The 22,222-nt window shown below is 39.3% G+C and overlaps 1 protein-coding gene across 4 annotated transcripts in view; it reads left to right on the top strand.

Moving 5' to 3' along the window:
• The window catches only part of LOC108306626 (serine/threonine-protein kinase TNNI3K), a 326,709-nt gene extending 306,218 nt beyond the window's left edge, over positions 1–20,491 (top strand). For all 4 annotated transcript variants that reach the window (XM_017531750.2, XM_037739690.1, XM_037739692.1 and 1 more), the window contains 2 exons: positions 16,541–16,620; positions 19,973–20,491. In XM_017531750.2, the coding sequence (XP_017387239.1) occupies positions 16,541–16,620; positions 19,973–20,049 (157 nt within the window). In that variant the 3' untranslated portion in view covers positions 20,050–20,491. The remainder of the gene's footprint in view (positions 1–16,540; positions 16,621–19,972) is intronic.
• The last annotated feature ends 1,731 nt before the right edge of the window (positions 20,492–22,222 follow it).

The following is a 22,222-nucleotide window of genomic DNA, read 5'->3' as shown; positions in this document are numbered from 1 at the left end:
TGTGTGTGTGTGGTGTGTGTGTGTGTGTGTGTGTGAAAGAGAGAGAGAGAGAGAGAGAGAGAAAGACCCCAGGAAGCAATTTCAGAATATGATTAATTTTCTGATTCGAATATTGATCATTTGATTCAAATATGGATTCAAATATGGTATATTTCTTAGGTTGAAAATCTATAGTCTTTTTCCCTTAGTCCCGGGCTTTAGTGGAAACTTTATCTGTAGAGAGAATTCAAGAGTAGACTATGAACACATAAAATCCAGCACTGCATGATCTAAAGCTTCAGTAGGTTCAGGATCAGAAGCCTACACTTCTAGCTCCCAAGTCCAACTGCCCATTGGAAAGTGAAGAATCCAAATCACTAATAAGAAGGGAAACCCCATGTATTCACTACAACAGATCACAAGATTTCTGTAATACAGCCACACTGTGGAGTAGAAAAACAATGAGCCTCAGTATGGGTCCTGTCTGAATCTTCTCTTCCCTCTTACCAGCCAGCTGACCTGAGGCAAGTTGTCTGACCAACTTGCACTTCAGTTTCTTCAAGGACAAAAATATTTATATAATAATACCAATACCACATGGTTTCTGGGAAGATTAAATAAGGAATTGTATGTGAAATAAATTTTCTAACATCTATGATTTCAAAAAACACATCTATAGACATTATCCCACTTGATACTTCCATATGGATTTGTAAAGACATGTATCATCAAATTTTGAGCATGATATTTGTGTTTTTCTATACACATATCTGGGAGAACAAGGCAGTTCTATCAGGCCACAATTCCAAAGGCATGAGTGAATGTGGAGTTGTTGCTTTCACCAAAAATTTTTTTTGCAAAGCATTGACATTTTGTCAAGAACCTAACTGTGGCCAGCCACAAACACAGTCCAGTAGTTTTTGTGTCCACAAAGACTCTGGTGAATTCTATGTGAAAACTCTTCAAAATACATAATAACTGTGTGGCAATTACCATCAGAAGTATTTAGAGGCATTCTGAAGAGTCAGTTGGGAATTTTAACAGCCTGATCTCTTCCCCATTCAGATGGTTATGGAAACAGGCAAAGGGAATAGCTCTGTGGACCTGCCAGAAATAGAGGGGGTTTGGTCTATTAGGTAGCAAAGGGCAAGTCTTCTGCACCTGACACGGTGTGGACTCCAGGGCTGTGGAGTTCCACTGGCTGTGGCCAGAGCTGTGGTATGTAGGGCCAACTGGTGACTCACTGTAGAATCTCCACATAACTTCTCCCTGTTAAAAAATTGCACAGGAAAATGCATTCGGAAAAGGTCACATAAATCTCTTCTGGAATGATGCTCATAAAATATTTGTCATTTTTCTTGGTTCTAAGAACAATGAGCATATTTTAATCTAATGTGTTCATTCATTTAGCAAATATCCAAAGTTTTACCTCTAGGCTCTGGAGATAACAGCAGCAAATCAAACACAAAAAATAAACTCTTCCCTCATGGAGGTTTTATTCTAATGTGAGAGGACAGTGACAGGCAACTTTTTAAAAAGTAAATTATATAGTATTAAAGTAGGTATGGAGGACAGGAAGTGAAGAAAGAGATGTAGTTCGCAATTTCAAACAGAATGGTGAAGGAAAACCTCACCCAGAAGACAGCATTTGAGCAAAGATGTGAATTAAGTGAACAAGAGAACCGCAAGTCCCTGGGGATCAGCCTTGCAAGTTCTAGGAACAGCAAGTGCAAATTCCTAGCAGGGATTATGTCTGTAGATTCATAGAATATAGCCCAGAGGCCAGATGAATGAAAAGGATGAGGGGGAAGTGTAATAGGCGATGTAGTAGGGAAGTAAGGGGGCCACTTCATGAAGGGGAAGAGGCCACTGGCAAGACTTGGAGATTTACTATGATGGAGACGTGTGCCGCTGCAGGGGTTTGCGCAGAGAGGTAACTTCATTAGGCTGATTCTAAAAGGATTGCTCTGGCTGAGGTACTTTGGGACTGGAAGGAGATGTAGCCAATTAATTTGCTCTTTTATACCTACTTTCTATACATTCAATTATATAGTAAGTATTCTACTTAGCATGGGCTATGAGCTGGATACTGGTGACACAGACAAAGAATCAAAGATGATAAAGGACATGTTAAGAGGACACCTAACCAAGTGTTAGGGAGGGGGAAGCTGAGGCCTGAAAGATGAGTAGCATTATCTAGTGGAAGAGGGGAAGGAAGGAATGCCGCAAGCATAAATGAGAATGAGAATGAGAATAATAACGACAACAATAAGGTAGCTAATACTGAGCACCTCCTGTATGTTAGGGATCCTTCTAAGCACTTGGTGTGTATACCATCTCATATAATTCTCACAAAGACCCACATATGTGATAGGCACTATTATCCTCATGGTACAAAAAAGGTATGCGAGGCACAGGAAGGTAAAATAATTTGCTCAAGGACAGCAACCAGGAAGTATAGGTGCCCAGACTGGAAACTGGCTCAGTCCAATTCACACCCTGAGTTTCTGACCACGTGGCCAACCTGCACAGAACATTTAGGCTGAGACATGAGGCTGAAGAAATGGCCAGGAGCTCATTTCAACCAAAGTTGCTTTTTAAAATAAGTGTTGCAAGTAAACTCTGTGCCCAAATGCCAGGACTACAGACATAAGTAACAAAGCACGGCTTCTATTCTGAAGGAGTGTGTTTCTGGTGTGCCACATATCAAAGCTTAATAAATACCAATATAAGAATGACCATCAAGGTCTGGCTGTGCAGAAGGCCACAGAGAACTTCTTACGGAATCCACAGTCATGTTCCTGTCAATACAGAAGCCAGGAGCAGTGGTTGGCTCGGCAGGAAATGTCAAACCCTGGGTTGCCCCAGGATTCAAAGAGGCATCACAGCATATCATGCCAGAGTGGGGTAAGAGCCCCCACATTACTGGCAGGAGAAGAGCTTTTCAATGAGAACAAGGCACCCTGGTGACATAATACCATTTTGTTATTCAGGGTCTGACAGCAAAGAATACACAGAGGAGGAGAGGAAAGCTTTGGTGTTGTGTGATGAGGCAAAAGGTCCCAGAGGTTTGGTATACATTCATTTAAAAAAAAAAAAAAAAAACATTGCTTGTAATTTTGTAACCTCCTTAGGGTATTTCAAATGGTTTGTGAAGATCAATGTTCTGCATGTTCAAAGAGTTTAGGGAGTTTTAAAACCTTCCCATTCGGACTGGCTTGTCATAAAGAACAAAGGAACATGGAATTTCTTGCAGGGATCTGAATTCACACAAAGGAGCCCAGAGATCTAAAATCAACAAAGATGGCCTTTGAACTTTTCTCAATCCAAAAGGGGAAAAGAATATGTATTGCTCTGTAGGCTCCAATCTAGTTGCTGCTTTTATCTTCCATCAATAAAATTGGTTTTGTGATTTTTATTTATGTAACTACCCAGTGGCCAATAGTATAAAGTAGTGGTTAAAAGCTTGGTCTCAGATAGACCTGAGTTCAAATTCAAGTTCTACGACCTATAACCTGTGACCTTGGGCAAGTTAGTTGAGCTCTCCAAGTCTCAAATTTCTCAGCTATAAGATGAAAATAAGAATATCATCTTCTTCATTAGGTTGCAATGAAGGTGAAGTGAGAATGGTAAATAAATATAAACTGGGTATTTTTTCTGTTTTCTATTAGCTCATGCATTTTAGTCTTTAACATTCTTCTCCTAGGAGAAGCTATGAAAATCTAAGATGTGTAGAGATGCTACATTCACTGAGATGTCTTTGTTCGGCCCTAAGATAGAAGGCAGCTTAGGAGAGCAACATGTATAGGACTTCTCTGCCGCTCTAAAGAAGAGATTGGTAAACTACAACTCATTGCCAAATCCAACTCCCTGCCTGTTTCTGTAAAGTTTTATTGGAATACAGCCACACTCACTTGTTTACATATTATCTATGTCTGTGTTTGCACCACAACAGCAGAGTGAAGTAGTTGCAAGAGACCGTACGGTTCAGAAAGCCTAAAATATTTACTGTTTGGTCTTTTACAGGAAAAGTGTGCTGAGCCTTGCCTGCTCTAAAAGCATAAAAATCTATATTTTTTCAAGTCACATAACCTGAAAGCTGTATTACATTAGAAATTCATCTTCCCATGGAAAAATATGAAGACTACCTTCAGGTCACTGTAAACGCTTTTACTAGCCAGTCCCAGGTACTGTGTGAAGCACCAGGCACACGGAGGCTCGGATGATAGGGCTCCTGAGGAGCCCGAAGTCCAGTTGTGGAGACAGATAAATTACAGTTCAGTGCAGTGTGAGATAAATTCCATGCCAGTTATGAGAGCAAATGGCTGGAGGAGTGCCTAGGCCTCCTTCTTTCTCCATGTGGCCATCGCCTTCATCAGAGAAGAGGTGAAGTTTGCATGGACACTCTCCATTGTCTTCCAGTTCACTTTTATGTCTGTGAGACTGCCCTGAGAACCACCGGATAGACCAGGATATCATAATGGGAAATCATTCTCAGATTTCTCTGGCACTGCTGTAGAGGATGAAATGGGCTGGGCAAGGGATAGGAATAGGGAACTTTCTGCAGAGGTCACTGCTGTCATGTGTGCAGTAGTCGGGGAAATATAGCTTATCCTTGAGCAGTGGCTAAAGAAATGGAAGGAGTTTCACTAATGACCACAAACTTTGTTAAAAAGAATCGAAGTAAACAGGCAAACATGAACATGAATAAAATTTCAGAGGAGGAAACATGCGTTCATTCAGCGGTACATTTAATCTATATTTACTGAGAAACAAGGCACAGTAAAAAGCAGGAAGCACAAACTGAGATTGACTGGTAAATGACAAAGACAAGTCTGTCATAAGAAGACTTTGAGAAACGCATCCAGCATAGCTAAAAAGCAAATGTGGGCTTTCTAAGGTAAAGAGGAGAAACGGAAGTCCACCATGGTGGATAGAGAGGGGAGACAGAGCTAAGTGGTACAAGATGAAGTTCCAGAAGTAGGTAGAGGCCAGGTCATGAGGGTTTATCAGCCAGGGCGGGGTGTTAGGGTATTGATCTACATGTGTTGGGCAGTCCCTGGGGGATTATAATCAGGGAGGTGACATGATCTGATTAACATTTTTAAAATTTCACCATTGTTACTGTTTTCTCTCTTTCCTTCCCTTCATGAATGTTTTAGACCAAAGCCATTACACAGGACTCAGTACGGTAGAATTCCCCAATGGGTGTGGAGCAGAATGTCAAAGTCCAAGTAAGGTGTGGACAATATGTGGTGGATGGGTGTGGGGGTGGCCCTGCCTGGCACAGGGTGTCAGAATAAAAGTGAGAGAAAGGAAAGCGTTTCCACAGGAGATTGGGGCTCCCCAGCCAAAGTGGGAGAGCTTAAATATGGTAAAGAAGGTAGTCACATTGGAGAGCAACCTGGCATAGGAGGTCAGAGTCCAAACCCAGGAAGAAGCGTATCTATGAGAATAGTAGAGAGTACAGTGGCCCCAGTAAGGCCAGAGCCCAGGCGTGGTAAGCAGGACATCATACAGAGCAGTGCCACTGTGGTTCCATGCAGGCTAGGAAGGACATGGCACAGGAAATTGCCTGGTGGAGGGAAGTTGGAGCATGAGGGTGGTGAAGAAGGTATATGTATGGGCAGGCAACTCAGTGCAAAGGGCTGGAGCCTGAGCAGGGTGAGGAGGTCATGGCATAAGGTACATAGTTCAGTGCTGAGTGCTGGATCCCAAGGTAAGTGAGGAAGGACCCACTTGGGGCAGGCAGGTGGGGAATAGGCGGGTGGGTGTCAGAACTCATGAGAGTGGGGAAGGCTTCCATATGGGTGTGAAATATTGGAGCCTTCATGGGTAGAGGAGGATATCTGTGTGTGTGTTGGTGTGGAGAAAGGGTGCAACACCAATGGAAGATTTGTACATTCAGGGACAATGATCAAATAAGTAAATATATTTAGGATAATGGGAACCAGGTTTCTCACTCTCAGAGAATGGTGGTGTAAAAATGGAGAGAATGAAAACTAGAATCAACTCTGTTGGTTGGTTTGGAATTGGAGATGTTGGTGGAAACATGCTTTGACAGAGAGAAGTCTAAATGTGTTAACACATCTATGTATGCTCACTCATATGCTCTAGCTGTGCCTGCTAAATGACAGGGCCTGGGAGGAGCAGCACTTCAACCACAGGAACACACCACCTAGTACCTTGATTTTCATTTCTAAATACTATTATTTACCAAAAGGAAACAGGCACTTGAAGAAATGGCAGACTTTAAGGCTGAGACAAGGAATGTACAAAACAAGAAAATAAGCCTGAAACATCTTGCACCAGAAAGTAGAGAGATATAAAGAAAGATGGTGACATATCAAAGGGATACATTGAGGGCACCCCAGGTGGCCAACTATGAGTTAATTTGAGTATCAAAATAAATAATGGCAGTGACACGAATAAAATGGTAACTATAAGTTTATATAGATATAAATAAATGATATAATAAAATTTGGCTGAGGTACAGGATATTTATATAGTCTTAAAATATCTTCTCACAAAATACTTATTAATTACAAAGAGAAAAAGAGCAATTTTATAGTATAGACTCCTATCAGACACCACTCAATCAAGTAATCAAAATTAACAACACAATAATGGCACAAATCAAAATGTTGATGGGACACAATAAAAGAAACAACCTCACTTCTGTGATACGTCCCTCTGAAGATGCATACTTTGAATCTAATTATTAGGAAACCTCTGATAAAACCAAATTGAAGGACATCCTGCAAAATTACTGGCTTGTCATTCTCAAAAATGTCACAGTTCTGAAATGCAAGTAGAGACTGAGAGACCATTTCAGACAGAGAGAGAATAAAGAAACATGACAACTCAATGCTGCATGTGATTCTGAATTAGATTCTTTTGCTATAAAAAGCATTATTGAGATAATTGGCAAAACTTGAATGGCATCTGGGAGTAGATGGAAGAATCAAATGATTGTGTCGTGGTTATGGAGGAGAATGTCTTTATTTTAGAAATCTGCTAAAGTATTTGGAAGATGATGGGCATTACATTGGCAACTTACTCTCAAATGGTTCAGAAAAACAAACACTGTATAATTGTGGCAACTTTATGTTTAAGATAGTTTTTAAATAAAACTTTTTTTTAAAGAAAGTTCATGTATTCACTTCAGCCATTTGATTCCAAAATCTTTCCACATGCTCCTACCTTGCTGTATCCCTGGATGACTCCACCCCTTGTGAACCAGGGCTTGTCCTTCGTTTTCACTGCATAGGGAGAGTGTCCTTACAGCATGTCCCTTCTCCTATGTTGAAGCTTACCTGTACATGTCCATGGTTTTTTTTTTCTTTCTTTGAGACAGGGTCTCACTCTGTCACCCAGGCTGGAGAACAGTGGCACAATCACAGCTCACTGCAGCCTCTACCTCCTTGCCTCAAGAGATCCTCCTGCCTTGACCTTCCAAAGTGCTGGGATTACAGACATGAACCACTGCGCCCAGCCATTACATGTCTACATTTCTATTTACTCCAGAGGATAGGGTCTATGTCCATCACACTCATGTCTGTATTCCTAATACATAGCAGAAAGCTCCTGGGATTGTGCTTGATAAACAGTCATGGAGAAAGGGAGAGAGATAAGGATAGAGACACAACTTTGAGAATCACTTCTAGAGCCAATAGAGTTAAGTTGGAAAATATTTAATAACTGCCTAGCCTAGGTTTGAACTACAACGGGGTAATCTTGGAGAAAACATAGACCCTCTGAGCCTTGGTTTCCTCATATATAGAGGAAAGGAGGTAAGGAAAATTTTGTAAGTTTGGTAAAGCATCTAGCAGAGTCCCTGGCACTTTGCAGGTCTGCAACACATTTGTTTTCCTTTTCTTCTTAGAAATAAGAATAAAAATCATCAAATAAAAGTAGAAATTTAGAATTCCAGGTTATATTTCTGATTTCACTACAACATTGACATATGCACTGGGACAGGTTATTTCAATTCTCAAGGCCTCATTTTCCTTCCTGGTAAGATGGTAAGTGGGAAAATGAGGAATTGAGGAGTGGACCTTATGACTGTCACTCTGCCAAGAACTCTGAGTTTTAAAGTTTAATTTTTTTTTTCTGCATGATAGTACAGAAGGTGAGGGATATGAGAGATTTTACTATAGAGGATTTTCCTCAGTTTTAGCAGTCAAGGCATGCAAAGTCTGCCTCCTAATGGTTTGTAGAGCTGACTCATTTATACCTGCTTAAATTAATAGGTAAATTGAGAGGTGGTAGTGTTGTTAGGTTACTGATGAGCATATTAAAAATTTATGAGCCATCAAGGAATTAATACACACTTTAAGTTTTCACCGCATTTTTCTTTATTCGTAATTCTTTGCCTAATTGCTTTTCCCTTTAAAATTGAGGGGAGCTGAGACCTTGGATATTTGCCCAATGGCTCAAGCAGAACCATGACCTGGTTGCCAAATCTTTTAGTTCTTTTATAGCCTGGGGATGTTTGCCATTGAAAGAAAACTGATGGGTTTGATATTCCTGAAAGAGATATTTTGCACTGACCTCTGGCCCCATTAAATGCTTTGGCCCTTGCCCATTCACTGTAATGGGAGCAATAAATTTGTTTCAATTTAGGACATTGTCAAGTAGGAAATATTGACAAAAATGAAATAACACTTTGAAAACACCTGGGATGAAATCATGAATAAATAAACATGTTGAACTTAACTGATAAATTAGCAAATCATCATAAGAGTCTGACTGGATCATTTCAAAGTTAGGCCAAATAAATTCCTGTGTCTAATAGAAATATCATCTTACTCTTTAGGCTGGAGAAAATGTGGACTACATAGAAAGACACTGCAAAGCATTCGAAGGCATTTACTCTGTATGACAGATCTATTTTAAATAGATGTATTTGTTTTCAGCTAAATGCCAAAAGGATGAGCCAGGTGACTCTAGTAGCCTTTTCTATGGCAAGACATTTATTATCCTAGTGTAAACACCTTTATTAGACATCTCAGCAGGCTGTTTCTCCACCTTTTCTTTGTATTAGTTCCTTAGATTGAGGCAAAGAACTGAAATTCTGTTTAGACATTATTGTGTATGATTCCTTTGGAGTATAAGAGATAACTTCTAAATTGGAGATGTCCCTCTTGAAGAAGGCAGTAAGTGTGCATATGGCATTGATCCTTGTGCTAATGTTATCACACAGGTAGCTTTATTATGACAGATGGCAATAAACCACAAAACATGTTTGCAAAGTTGGGAGGCTTTGAGTGGTATTGCCTTATTAAATCTAAATGGCGAAATCTTCCAGGGCACAGGTAGCCTGAAGGCATTGTTAGCTGTGTAAGAACTAATTGGACCAATTTGAATGGAAGAAAATTTTGCCTGAAGTCTTTAATCACACTAATAACTTAATGGTTTTCTGTTCAACCTAGCCCAGGCTGTGTTTAGGAAGATGAATCCATGCATGCAGCTTAGAAAATTTTACACAAGATCAGAGGGTTGAGAGGAATCATAAATCTCTCATTTAGAAAGTTTAGTGCATGTGTATCTCTTGTGTTAGCATCATAGCAAGGTAACAGGCAAGCAATTGCTGCATAAAAGAAAGTATCATTTTTTAAAAATCAAGCAAACAGGAGAAAGCTGTTTCTGATTTTGCTATGATTATCAGGGATGTTTCTCTAAGAAGAATTTAGTGTTCATCTTTATGAACAAAGAATCCAAAATCCTTTAACTCATTATCAGCTCTGTAATTCAGCGAGCTCCCCAAATGATAACTGAACAATAGTTTGATATTTGCTATTTTTAAATGGAATGTGTTTTAGTAGAAAGAGTATGGACTGCAAGTTTGAAAAACTTCTGTTCAAGTTCGGGTTCTGTCTCTTGCTAGCTCTGTGAGTTTCTGCAAGTCAGTCAAACTTTCTGAGCCTGATTTTGCATCCCCAAGAAGCAGGTGAAATTAATTCCTTCCCAGACACCTCACAGGGGTTTTGTAAAAATGTTAGAAGCTAATTGAGAGAAAAGTGTATGCAAGCTATAAAGCCTTCTGCAAATATAAGAAATTATTATCATTATATCATAGAAGAACTTAATGTTCTGGGTCTCTTTATTTTTATTTGATTGTTTTTTAATTGTTTTAATTTCACTCTTACTTTCAAGCCATGTAAAATCATATACATCTGTTATAATTCAACAAATCAAAGTTCCCAAGTTCGCAAAAGCTTTGCACTCAAAAGAATGTGATTTTAAAAAAATGATTTCTTTTGGACTGCATACTCATCTGAAGTCTTCTTTGGAATGTAATTCAGTCAGAAGCAATTGTGGCACTAGCAAATATTCTGAGAATTCATGAAATCCCACAGCCAAACCATGATTCATTGCTCCAATACCAAAAACATTTGGCAGGCTGTAGTTTGGAAGCCACAACACTGTCTGCTTTCAGGGCTCTAAATGGGGCCATTTGGATTATTGTGACACATTGTGCCTGGTCCCACCACACTAGAAAGATGGCACCAGAATTCCCCAGTCTCTTCAGACATTATTTTTTATATTTCTTCTTGGGACTTGCTTAACAATATATCTTTTTGGATTAAATTACATAGTTTTAGGAGTAGATCCTCTATCCTGTAAGCAATATGAATATTCTACCAGTTTATGTAAGAATTCTTGTTAGGCAGCTCTGGATTTTCTAGTGCCAGCCTTACACAACCTGTCATTCAAATCCTTAAGGATGTGAAAGTGGTTTCTCTAGTTTCCTCTGTTTCATCTCAAATGGCAATGTAGTTCTTCCTTTGAAACCGAGCACTAAATGCAATGGTTCCTTCAGGCAAATAGCAGGTTTCAGTTACCATTTCAAATGAAATGTATATAGACAAAAGCTACTAACACCACCCTGAGTAGCAGTGGTAATGTATAGCCAGGATTGAAAATCAGGCATTCAGCCCTGGCCAAATGTCAGACACTTCAGATAAGGAAGATACACATGTCCTGACTAAATAGGGACAGTATAATCTCACTCTGCTTATCCAATGTGCCCAAACTAGCTTCTCAAGTCTATGTGATTCACGAATGCCTTCTAAAGAATCGCAGAATGTGACCAGGTGCCTTGGCTCATGCCTATAATCCCAGCAATCTGGGAGGTGGAGGTGGGTGGATCAATAGGAGTTTGACACTAGCCTGACCAACATGGTAAAACCCCGTCTCTACTAAAAATACAAAAAATTATCGAGGCATGGTGGCACACAGCTGTAATCCCAGATACTCTTGTGGTGAGGCACAATAATTGTTTGAGTCTGGGAGGTGGAGATTGCAGTGAGCTGAGATTACGCCATGGCATTCCAGCCTGGGCTGGACAGAGAGGGACTCTGTCTCAAAACAAACAACAACAACAACAACGAAAAAAAAAATCACGGAATGTAAGAAATGGAGGAATTTGGGACATCACTTGTCAGACCTCCAGGTAGATGCCTGAATCCCTCTACAACACCTGGAGCCAAGAGGTACTCCAGTCCTTAGCTTACAGACTTCTAGGGATGGAACAGGACCCCCTACTAGAACAATTTGACCCCTTTTTGGACAGTTCTAATCTTGGGAAATGCAGTGTTTTGTTTTAATTATTCCCAGTGTCTAAGGCTCAACTTAACTCTGTTGGAATGTCATCTATATGAAATGTCTTCACTATTCGAAGACTGTGTCAGTTGTGGATATTCAGTCAGTCACAATTCAGTCTAATCACTTGTCATCTGGCACAGACCTCCCCTTCTTGCTTATGAAGCAGTCAGGAGTAATTCTGTCCAACACTCTGCTAGAATCCAGTTGTATGTTCCAGCCTGTTAATTCCCCCTTTATATTTATCTTCACCCGCTCAAAAAAATACAGCGAATCTAGAATAATTTCCTTTTCTTAATATATCCATGGTAGCCCCTATAATCAGTACTTTCTAAGAACTGAGAAAACTTCTGTTTAAGTCATTCCTTTCTGAAGCTTTGTCCATAATGTACATTAACTCAGTAGTCTAGTTTGTAGGCTCTGTCTTACTCCTGCTTTGGAGGCTATCTTTGCATATATTATCTTCTAGCACTTTTCCCATTTTTCTTAATGCTTCTGTCACTAGTTATTTTTTGTTTTGTTTTGTTTTTGTTTTTGTTTTTGTTTTTGTTTTCTGAGACGGAGTCTCACTCTGTCACTCAGGCTGGAATGCAGTGGCACGACCTTGGTTCACTGCAACCTCTGCCTCCTGGGGTCAAGCAATTCTCCTGCCTCAGCCTCCCAAGTAGCTTGGCTTACAGGCGCCTGCCACCACGTGGTATTTTTAGTAGAGAAGGGCTTTTACCATGTTGGCCAGGCTGGTCTCCAACTCCTGACCTCAGGTGATCCACCAGCCCCGGCCTTCCAAAGTGGTGGGATTACAGGCATAAGCCACCATGCCTGGCCTGTCAGTTTTAAATGTCCTGGTTCCTGTCTTTGCCCAGTGTGCATTAATTCATTCACAGACAATGTGACTATTTGCAAACAGGCTAATTTGTTCTGACAACCCATGGCCTAAATGGCTTGCACACTCAAAAATACAGTTTACATATTGTGGATTTGAGTGTGAACTGATCTAATTGGCAGATGTTCACTAGGACATCTATACCCCTAAGGCATGAATTAATTAGTAAAAAATATATTTTAAAAGTTTTGGTTCTGTTCTGCATCTTAATAAATTATTCATAGCTTCATGCACCTTTACAAAAAAACAGTAACTGATGATAATATTTATATTTATGTATATATCATGGAGCTAATTTGAATTAGCACTACAATAATATATATTAATATAACATGATACTATGCAAAAACTAACCCAAAGACTCATTCTCTTTTAATAAAATAAAATTTCATTTCACACCCACAAAATTACCCATATAGTAACTAGTAGCTCATATGTATGGCTGTCTGATCTATATCATCTTTTTAGCATAATGAAGACTACCTAGTTGACAAGCAATGTTGAAATACTTGCAAAATTGAGTGCTTTCCTTACCTGTCATTAGTTCGCATTTACTTTTGTTGAATTCCTGAGGCAGCGGCATCACTGTAAGTTCCTTATTTTCACTGACCACAACTTCAGAAATAGAGGTTCTGATATATCTCCTAAACCCTGGGCGTCTGTGAAATCCTTGCTGAAGTCTGGATGCACATGGGTTCAAACAGCTAATTCCATTGATCAGGGTCTGGTTTCTTGTTTTGTTTGACCTGGGCATGGATAGCTTCCATCTGTCTGTCATCCTAGAACAGCATCTGGAGCCAGCGTTATGTGGTATCTCTTGGGCAAAAAGGTTATGTTCACTGACATGGATTGCATTTAGCAACCGAGCAAACAGAGCAGCTTGGATATGAGCTTTTATTCAGAGGAAACCAGATAGCCATTTTGGTGATAAAATATTTATTTCCTATTGTCTTGTGTTGCCAAGACTACTGTGCCTAGCACATTTCTTAAAAGGAGGTAGAGTTCTAAAGAAGTCACGTATATTAATAAGGGAAATAGTGTTTTGAAAAATGTCTTGAGTGACATTCTGTTGCCATTTAATGTTGAGTGAGAACACATCATGTCACATTAAAGCCAATACTTTGTCTTCTTTTTAAGTAGTGCTTTCTTCTAAAAAGCAGCATCTCTACTCTTTAGCTTAAGGAAGTGCGGCCAAAGATGCATTCATTTTTAAGGCAAGTAGAAAGAATTAATCAGCATGAACTTATGTTAGCTTTCAGGAAAATCTGATGTCTCTAAATGAACATTTTGTAATAATTTAATTTTATTTAATTTAACATACTTTTCGTTTAAGTATTTGCAAAGTACTGGCTAACCCCTGTGGGGAATCTAAAGATGTCAGACATAATCTCTGATCTCCGGGAGCTATCTGTGTAATGAGGTTCACTAGCATACAAATACAGATAATTCTACACTAAGGCAGACTCTGATGAGTACTGTGGTAGGATTATCAAGTTCAAGAAGGGCATGGAAGAGGAAGAGGTTAATTCTGATGGGATTTTCAAGAGGACTTCAAGGAAGATGCCAACTTTGAGTTGTACCTTGAAGAATAATAAAAGTAGGTAACATTTATTGAGTGCTGACTGAATTCCAGCAATGTCCATAGTGCTTTAAACTTAACTCTGTTAGTCCTCATAATTAACTTTATACATTAAATCTTGTTATAATTCCCATTTTATAGTTGCATCACTGAGGCATAGAATAGTTAAATAACTTGCCAAGATATTAAGTGATGGTGTCAGGATTCAAATCCAAGGAGACTGGCACTAGAATGCGCATTCTTAACCATAGCACTATACTGCTTCCTGTCAGGGATAAATAGGCATATTCAAGCAATGAGGTCAGCTCAGTCACAGTCATTAGAGAAGAGAGAATTGAGGAATGTTTAGAAAATTCAGTTTATTTGTCTGCCTTGAACTTGGGCAAAAAATGTGTTGAGAAATTGTAGAATACAATACAGAGAGACATGAGTAGGGCTATAGAGGACCGGGTATATCAGCTTGGGGAATTGCAGGGGAGTGCTGTGGTAAGGTTTTTCTTATAATAAGATCCTTTTGGGGGAGTACTGAGTGACTGGTGGGGAAAATGTCATTTAAGGATCTATTAATTCTATTAAATGCTCCAAAAACTCTGTTAAGCTTCTCTTATATACCAGGAACTGTTCTGAGTGTTGAGAATATAGCACGGAACAAGAGAGACAAGTCCCTATCCTCATTGTGGAAAGAATATGGAGGGTATATAAGTAAACAGAAAAATGAGCAAGATAATTTTCTGTGATTCTGAAAGATGGAAGTAAACTGATGTGATGATGTGATGTGGTGTGATGTGATGCGATGCGATGCGATGCGATGCGATGTGATGTGATAGACAGTGGCCGTGGGCAGAGGATTAGTCACTTAGAGTGGTGGTCAGGATCTATGACTGGCTCCTCTGCCATTCAGGACTGAACTGAGGCCTGAATGGCAGCGGAGTCAGTCATAGATGAAGGCAGGGCAAGTGTTGAGCAAAAGGGATTGCATTCATTAAGAAGCGCATTCCAGGGAGAGTTAACAAAGGCAGAAGTTATGAATTGGGAAAGAGCTTGGAGGGTTGAAGAGACAGAAAGAATGCCAAAAAGTCTTTAGCAACAGATGAGAGAGGGGTATGGGTTGAGGTTTGAGAAGTAGGCAGGACCAGGACCTTGTAGGTAGAGCATTTATATTTTATTCCAAATGAACTGTGAAGCATTGAAGGGTTTTGAGTAGGCGAATGATGTAATCTGTTTTATATTTTGAAAAGATCACCCTGGATAATATATGAAGACTGAACTACATAGAGACAGAAGTGAAAACAGGAAGATCAATTAGGTGGCAAACTGCAAAAGTCCAAAGAAGAAAAAGATTAGTCTAGGCCTTGAGGCTGGAGAGAGATGGATAGATTAGGATTATATTTTGGAGGCAGAGCTAAAAGGACTTGAGTTGAGTGAGAAATGTGAGAGAAAGAAGCTGTTACCAAGGATAACTACAAGAATTTTGGCTCAAGGTAACTGAAAGATGTCATACTGGTAACTGAAATGGAAATAATTGGCTTGGGGGCTGGGAGGATTAAGAGTTCTCCTACGGTCATGGTGAAGGTCTGGGGAGAACAAGGGTAGTTGCTTTGAGAATAACAAAGGATGAATGGATGCAAGAGAGATTTTAGATATATAATTAACTGATAGATGTAGTTAGATGTTAGGATGAGGGTTTTGATAAATTCAGGCTCTGAGTCAAATGAACTGGCAAGGAAGTGACCTTACTAAACAAATCGGCAAAAGAGGAGGAGGAATTTGAGAAAGGAGAATCAATGAAGAGTAGGAATCAGGAAGAAATTCATATTTGATAATAGATAGATAAATACATTGGCTTTGGAATCTAAAAGACTTGGATTTGATCATGGATGAGCTATTACCAAACCTGCGTGACAAGTTACTCAATTGTTCCAGTGCCAGTTTTGTTATCTATAAAATAAGGAAATGATATTACATTATATGTAAAGTGATATATATCTATATATCTATATATATATATATTTACACACACACACACACACACACAAAAGACTCATGCAATGAATATTATCACTATATCTTATCATTATAAAAATAACAATATAATAATAATACTTCTTGGGATGTGTTTTATTTATATTATTACTAAGACAATGTTCTTATTTTAGTTCTTTTTAGTAAAGATAACAAACACAAATTGGAAGTTATTTGTGTTCCTTTCCTAGTTTACAGATAAATAAACTGAGGCTCAGTGAGGATGGCATACCCGAGGTTACGCTACTAGAAACCGTAACTATGCATAAAAGCCAGGACTCACACTTAGATATGACTTAAATCAAATAATTCTGAACTTTTCTCCATCTAGTCACTTGTAAGATAAAAGCTGCTTTGTATCATTTTGCCATTTCTCTTGGATCTCTGTTGAGTGGAAAAATACCGTGTTTATAAAAATGTTATTATCAGATCACCACACTGTGAAACTATGTGTTTTATTAATTTTCCAGTACTGGACAATGTTCCTCTCAAGGTCTGTCTTTGGAGGAGATGAAAAGAAGTCTTCAATACTCACCCATTGACAAATATGGTAAGTAGACAGATTTTTTAGGTTTGTTAAGAAAACTAACCCTGAGAAGGTGATGTCTATTTGACAAAAAAAGACAAAACATTGTATATTGTAACATCCACAATGGTGGATGTTACAATATACAAGTGTAAAATTTGATTTTATACTTTAAAAATATAAAAGTATAAAATTTGATTTTATATGTCTTTCATAACTCATTTACCTTTAAGGTTAATAATGTGTGTGTGAGCATGTGTGAGTGTGTATGAGTATATAAGTATACGTGTAATTACGTGTGAGTGCCTGTATGTGTTTGTGTACATAGAAAAAAGTACAAGTCTTTAAAAAAAAAATTTTTCTTCCTCTCATGATGCTCCAAATACTTTGTCAACATCTTATTAAATCCATTGCTTCTAAGCCCCACATTAAGTGTGTGTAGGTAGGGAGAGGAAAAACAAGAGTTGAGTTTTCACAATTACATAATATATTGGGAGAGCTCTTCTCCTTTAGCCAAGCACTCAAGGGTAAAATGCAAATCCAACCATTCCTTCAAACAGCTGGAGAGGTAGTGAGGGGATAATTGATGGGATCCATTTTACACAGGACTGCTTCACAAAAGATTAATAAAGCTCTTTGAAATGTTTAACAATGTTTTTTTCAGACCTTTGGAAGCCAGAGGATGGACAATTGCCTTTATCATCAGCTGCCACATCGATGTGTTAGGGCTGGGATGTCCTTTTACCAACCTTTAAGCCTGAGAGGCACTATGTTTAATTGGAAGTTTAGCACAGTGGGCCCATTTATTCATTGCAAATTCCTTTGACTATATGGAGGACTGAAATGGTGTCTGTCAGTTAAAGAGATCAGATTTATTATAAGAGCTGGGTTTGGGGAAGAATAAATTGGATGATGTGAGCCTGGGTCTCTGACATAGATGGTAATAGACCCGGGAGACCGTTGGCTTTGGGATCCTCAGCAATTCACCTCATCTTCAGAGAATCATTACCTAAGGCGTTAGAAACCTTTTAAGAAACAAAGAAAAGAAAATATGTTCTGAATAGATGCAGACAAACTACTTGGGCACATTAAAAAATGGGAAACCTTGTGTTTCTGACTTCCAATATGTCTCTAGAATGCAGATGAGTACTTTTTATCATCAGCTTTACAATGTAATTGGCCAGTTCAGTAACAAATCCTTTTCAGAGGAAAATGCGCTCCATGTGTCACATCATCACATTTTTTAATAGGTATAATATTGTTTCTTCAAATCTTTACAGATATAAATTCACAACCACAAAATATAGGGCATCCTTTGAAACGCATGCTTTGACCAGAAGTCTTTCCTTTTGTGGTGAGGTTTCAAGATGGAGCATTTCTTTAATTTGTTTCTTAAAGAAGGATTCCCCCAAGATGGAGAAGTAAGACAAATGTGGTGTAATAATGCAAAATTTGGGTTTTCCTATGCATATCTGTCCCAGGGACAGAAGAAAAAATGGGGATGTTTCGATGGATTGAGAGTGCCTATAAACAAAGAAGATACATTTGAAATCTCCTATCTCTCCCATTAGGAGCATCACATCATACAAGAAAGTATCCTTTAACTGCCCTTTATTCTATTTCATAAACCAATTGCGGTATAACAGCAACTTTATGAGCTTCTTCTCTTCCTGCTTTGCCACCAAAGAGCAGAGCTAGAAAATGGAGATAAAATGAAATGCATAGCTGTTTTATCTGTACTTGAGACCTTTACCCTTAAAGTAACAAAACATGCAGACTTGGTTCAGTCTTCTCCTAAAGCCTATGGTCAAATTTCAGTTGAGTTCCTCTTAAACTGAGTGGCTCTGCAATCCAACACATCTATTCTTACATGCTGGCACTCATGGCATCAATAATAAATGCTGGCCTCCATGCCTTACTGATTTTACTGCTCACCCCTGAGGGAGAGCCCACCCACCCTTGTGGGACATATGTCCACAATCAGATTTCCACTGGAATCCTGTGGGGCAAGAGGCACTAGAACATCACAGGCCAGTAAGTTGCATGTGGTATGTCAGAAGACTGATTATGGTCATAAAAGGATTGCAAGTTTATGAAAGCATCTATCTTTGCCTGAAATGAAGTCTTGTTTTTAGCCTGCATACAGGAAATAGTTTGCTGAAGGAGGTAGATTTTGTGTTGGTCTCCCCAGAATTAAGATTCCCTCTTATGTATCCTGCTGCCCCTCATCTCACCCTCCCCCATCACAACCTTCCTCACATCTGACCAGAGCCAGTCCTAAAAGAGGTGAGTGGGAGAGTATCGCTATCAGTGGCATTTCCTCTCGAGAGTTTATGTGCTACCTAAGATATTTTGACAGAGACCTGTCTTATGAAAATAAATATGCCAATCCGAATGCATATTGCTAGATGCCTTAATGAAAATGTAGATGACTGGGTTGGTTATAAAAACTCAGCTATCAAAAGGGAGCAAAAGCAGCAATAGCTATTGACAAATGTCTCACTTTCACAGAAGCGATGAATGGCTTTCTTGCTTCAGAGTGGAAAGAAAACTGCTTCCTTCACATAGCCCTGTGGTTCTCTCAACAGTGGCCTGATCCTGAGCCACTAGGTTCATTCTCTGGACACATCCAGGACTACTGCTTCAAAGGGCATCAAATGGCATCAAATGCCACTGGTATTTAGGCATAAGAATTGATGTACACTTAAAATTGGGGCTACCAGGGAGAAAAAAACAAACAAAGCCACCTACTTTGAGAAAGGAAGGCTCTTTCCTTTTTCTTTACTGCTATCTCCACCTTCCTTTTTTTTTTTTTTTTTTTTTTTTTTTTTTTTTTTTTTTTTTTTTTTTTTTTTTTTTTTTTTTTTTTTTGTAGCCATCATTTGTTTAGCATTCCCTGGGTATCAGACACTGCTAATTGTCTTAGGTGCATTGCCAACCTTATGAATAGGTGCTATTATTTCTCCCATTTACAGATGAAGACACTGAGGCTTAGAAAGGTTAAGTTGACAAAAGTCACAGAGCCAGCAAGTAGTGGAATCTGTGCTGAAACCCAGATTCGCCTGATGTGAAAGCCTGTGCTTTTCATCATGACATGCCGTCTACATGAGGTGTACCCTTCTTTACTCCAAACCCAAAATCCCACCTGGCCAGCTTGGGTCCAAATTAGACATTCATTATTCATATTTGCTTGGCCTCTGCTCTCTGTTTTCATTTTAAATGTTTCTTTTGCTTTGCAAACCACTCACCAGTAACCATTGTCCAAATTCTCTGTTCACAGGATCTGGAAGACCTGCCTGGTTCAGGCTGGTTATAAAAAATTGGGGGATGTACTGAAAAACTAACAAGTAACAGCTGAACTTCTTTTCTGACACAGGCTATGTATCCGATCCTATGAGCCCTATGCATTTTCATTCTTGCCAAAATAGTGGCAGCTATGAGGACAGCAGCTGACAGTATTCGGCGTATACCTAAGGAGAGTTTTCCTCAAAATGACAGCAACAATTCCAACCTTGGCAAGCTGGCTTCCAACTATAATATTTCACTCTCAAAGGTCTCCTTAAATTGGGCTTATTTATACTGGTCCTGTTTAATTCCATAGTACAAGCAGGCTTTGGATTTGTGCCTAAAGAATAATATGCAAAAGAAACAAGACAGAATGTATATGAAGAAATGTTTTTAATTCTGTAAATTAAAAAAGTGTATATTGTTACTTGGAGATGGAGCCTAAGTCTGTGGCGGACAGATAATAATTATGTTTTCCTAGGCTGAATTATGTAGACATATGTCTGACAGCCATGGATTTGATTTCTTAGAACTTTGTTCATTTTCTTTTCTCATTATGTTACTTTTAGTGTTCACCTCTGTGATTAAAGATTCTTTGGTGAAATGGAAAGTTGATTTAGAAGTGTATTTTATTTCAATGAGACTTCCACTGAGTATTTTTTTTCCAGCCATATTGGTAAAAATAGTAACTTTTAGGTGAAGAAGATTGCAAAAGTATAGCACTTATTTAGTCCCCTTTCCATGTCATACCAAGTGCTCTGTGCTCTACTTAGGTAACCTGTTGCTGTCAGAACAAGAGGTCGTGGATGCTGTGGGGTCAGTTATGAAACCAGCGCATGAAGGCAAACCTGCCATTTTTTAATGATAGAGTTTTGCACGATGTGGTGGGAGAATACCTAACGTGTCTACTGCCTTCAAGAAATGAGAAATCTGCCCTCCATTCCGGTTCCTAGTTGGAAGTCAGGAATGATTCTGTGAGACAAAATAGTTTTGCTATTGAAAGACAAATGGGAAGAAACAGCCAGGAAACTATAAAAATTCAAGGATAATCATGCGTTTTGATTTTGGCAAGAGAAGTAAGGTTAGCAAAGGAATTTTGGATATTCTCTAAATCAAGGTTTCTCAAACTTGTCACTGTTGACATTAGTTGACAGGGTGGGGGGCTGCCCTATGCACTGTAGGATGTTTAGCAGCTTTCTGTTCTCCACCACCCCCCCAATGCCAGTAACACCCCCTAGATAGTGAATTTTATGTGTCAGCTTGACTGGACCATGGGATGCCCAGGTATGTGGTTAAACATTCTTTCTGGGTATGTCTGTAAAGGTGTTTCCTTAAGAGATTACTATTTGAACAAGTACACTGAGAAAGGCAGATAACCCTCCCCAGTGTGAGTAGCATTATCCAATCCACGGAGGGCCTGAATAGAGCAAAAAGGTGGAGGAAGGGAGGATTTGCTCTCTGCCTGACTGCTTGAGCTGGAGCATCCATCTTCTCCTGCCCTTGGCGCTCCTGGTTCTCAGGACTTCAGACACCTCAGGTTGGAATGAACACTACTGACTCTTCAGCTCTCAGGCCTTTGAACTCTACCACTGGCTATCCTAGGTCTCCTGCTTGTAGACAGCAGATCAGGGGCCTTCCCAGCCTCCATAATTTCGCATATATGTATATCTGATTGGTTCTGTTTCTCTGGAGAACCCTAATACACACACTCCCAAGTTATACAATCAAAAATGTCTTGAGACATTCCTAATATGCCATGGGGGACAAAGTTGCTCCAGGTGGAGACCCACTTCTCTAAATTCAAAGAGGATAACCATGGACCTAAAGAGCAAACAAAGGAATTTAGAGTCTGACTCTGGCTGGCTGCATTTAGGCATACCTGCTTTCTCTTCCATACCTGCTTTACGTATGAAGTAATGTGGATGCATATGTAAATGGAATTGGATAATTGGATAGTAGAAGTGCTGATTCCTCCTTGGATATCTGCGGCAAGTTCCTGTCTCCTCCACTTCTCCCTGGCCAGCTAGAAATTATGTTTTTAGAGGACAATTTCTATCAAAAGAACAGCAACCCCACCTCTAAAATCCCTTTGAGCCTCTTCTTATAACTTATGGTTGCAAAGTCACAAATCCTGGTACGCTCTGATTAGCTTGTGGATAGACCAGTGTAGGTTCAGAGACAGAAATTAAAAGCAACATGGTACTTCCAACTAGATTTATCCTCTTTTAGCCTACAGCCTTTTCATTTCCCTATCCAATTATTCTGGAGTCACAGATACTCTATCCCACCAAGCAGATTCCCAAAGGACTTAATAATAAGCAGGACTGAAGAACCTGAAGTG

The sequence above is a fragment of the Cebus imitator genome, unplaced genomic scaffold (genome assembly GCF_001604975.1).
Source record: "Cebus imitator isolate Cc_AM_T3 unplaced genomic scaffold, Cebus_imitator-1.0 Scaffold3, whole genome shotgun sequence".
NCBI classification, from domain to species: Eukaryota; Metazoa; Chordata; class Mammalia; order Primates; family Cebidae; genus Cebus; species Cebus imitator.
This window is presented reverse-complemented; position numbering and strand designations above follow the sequence as displayed.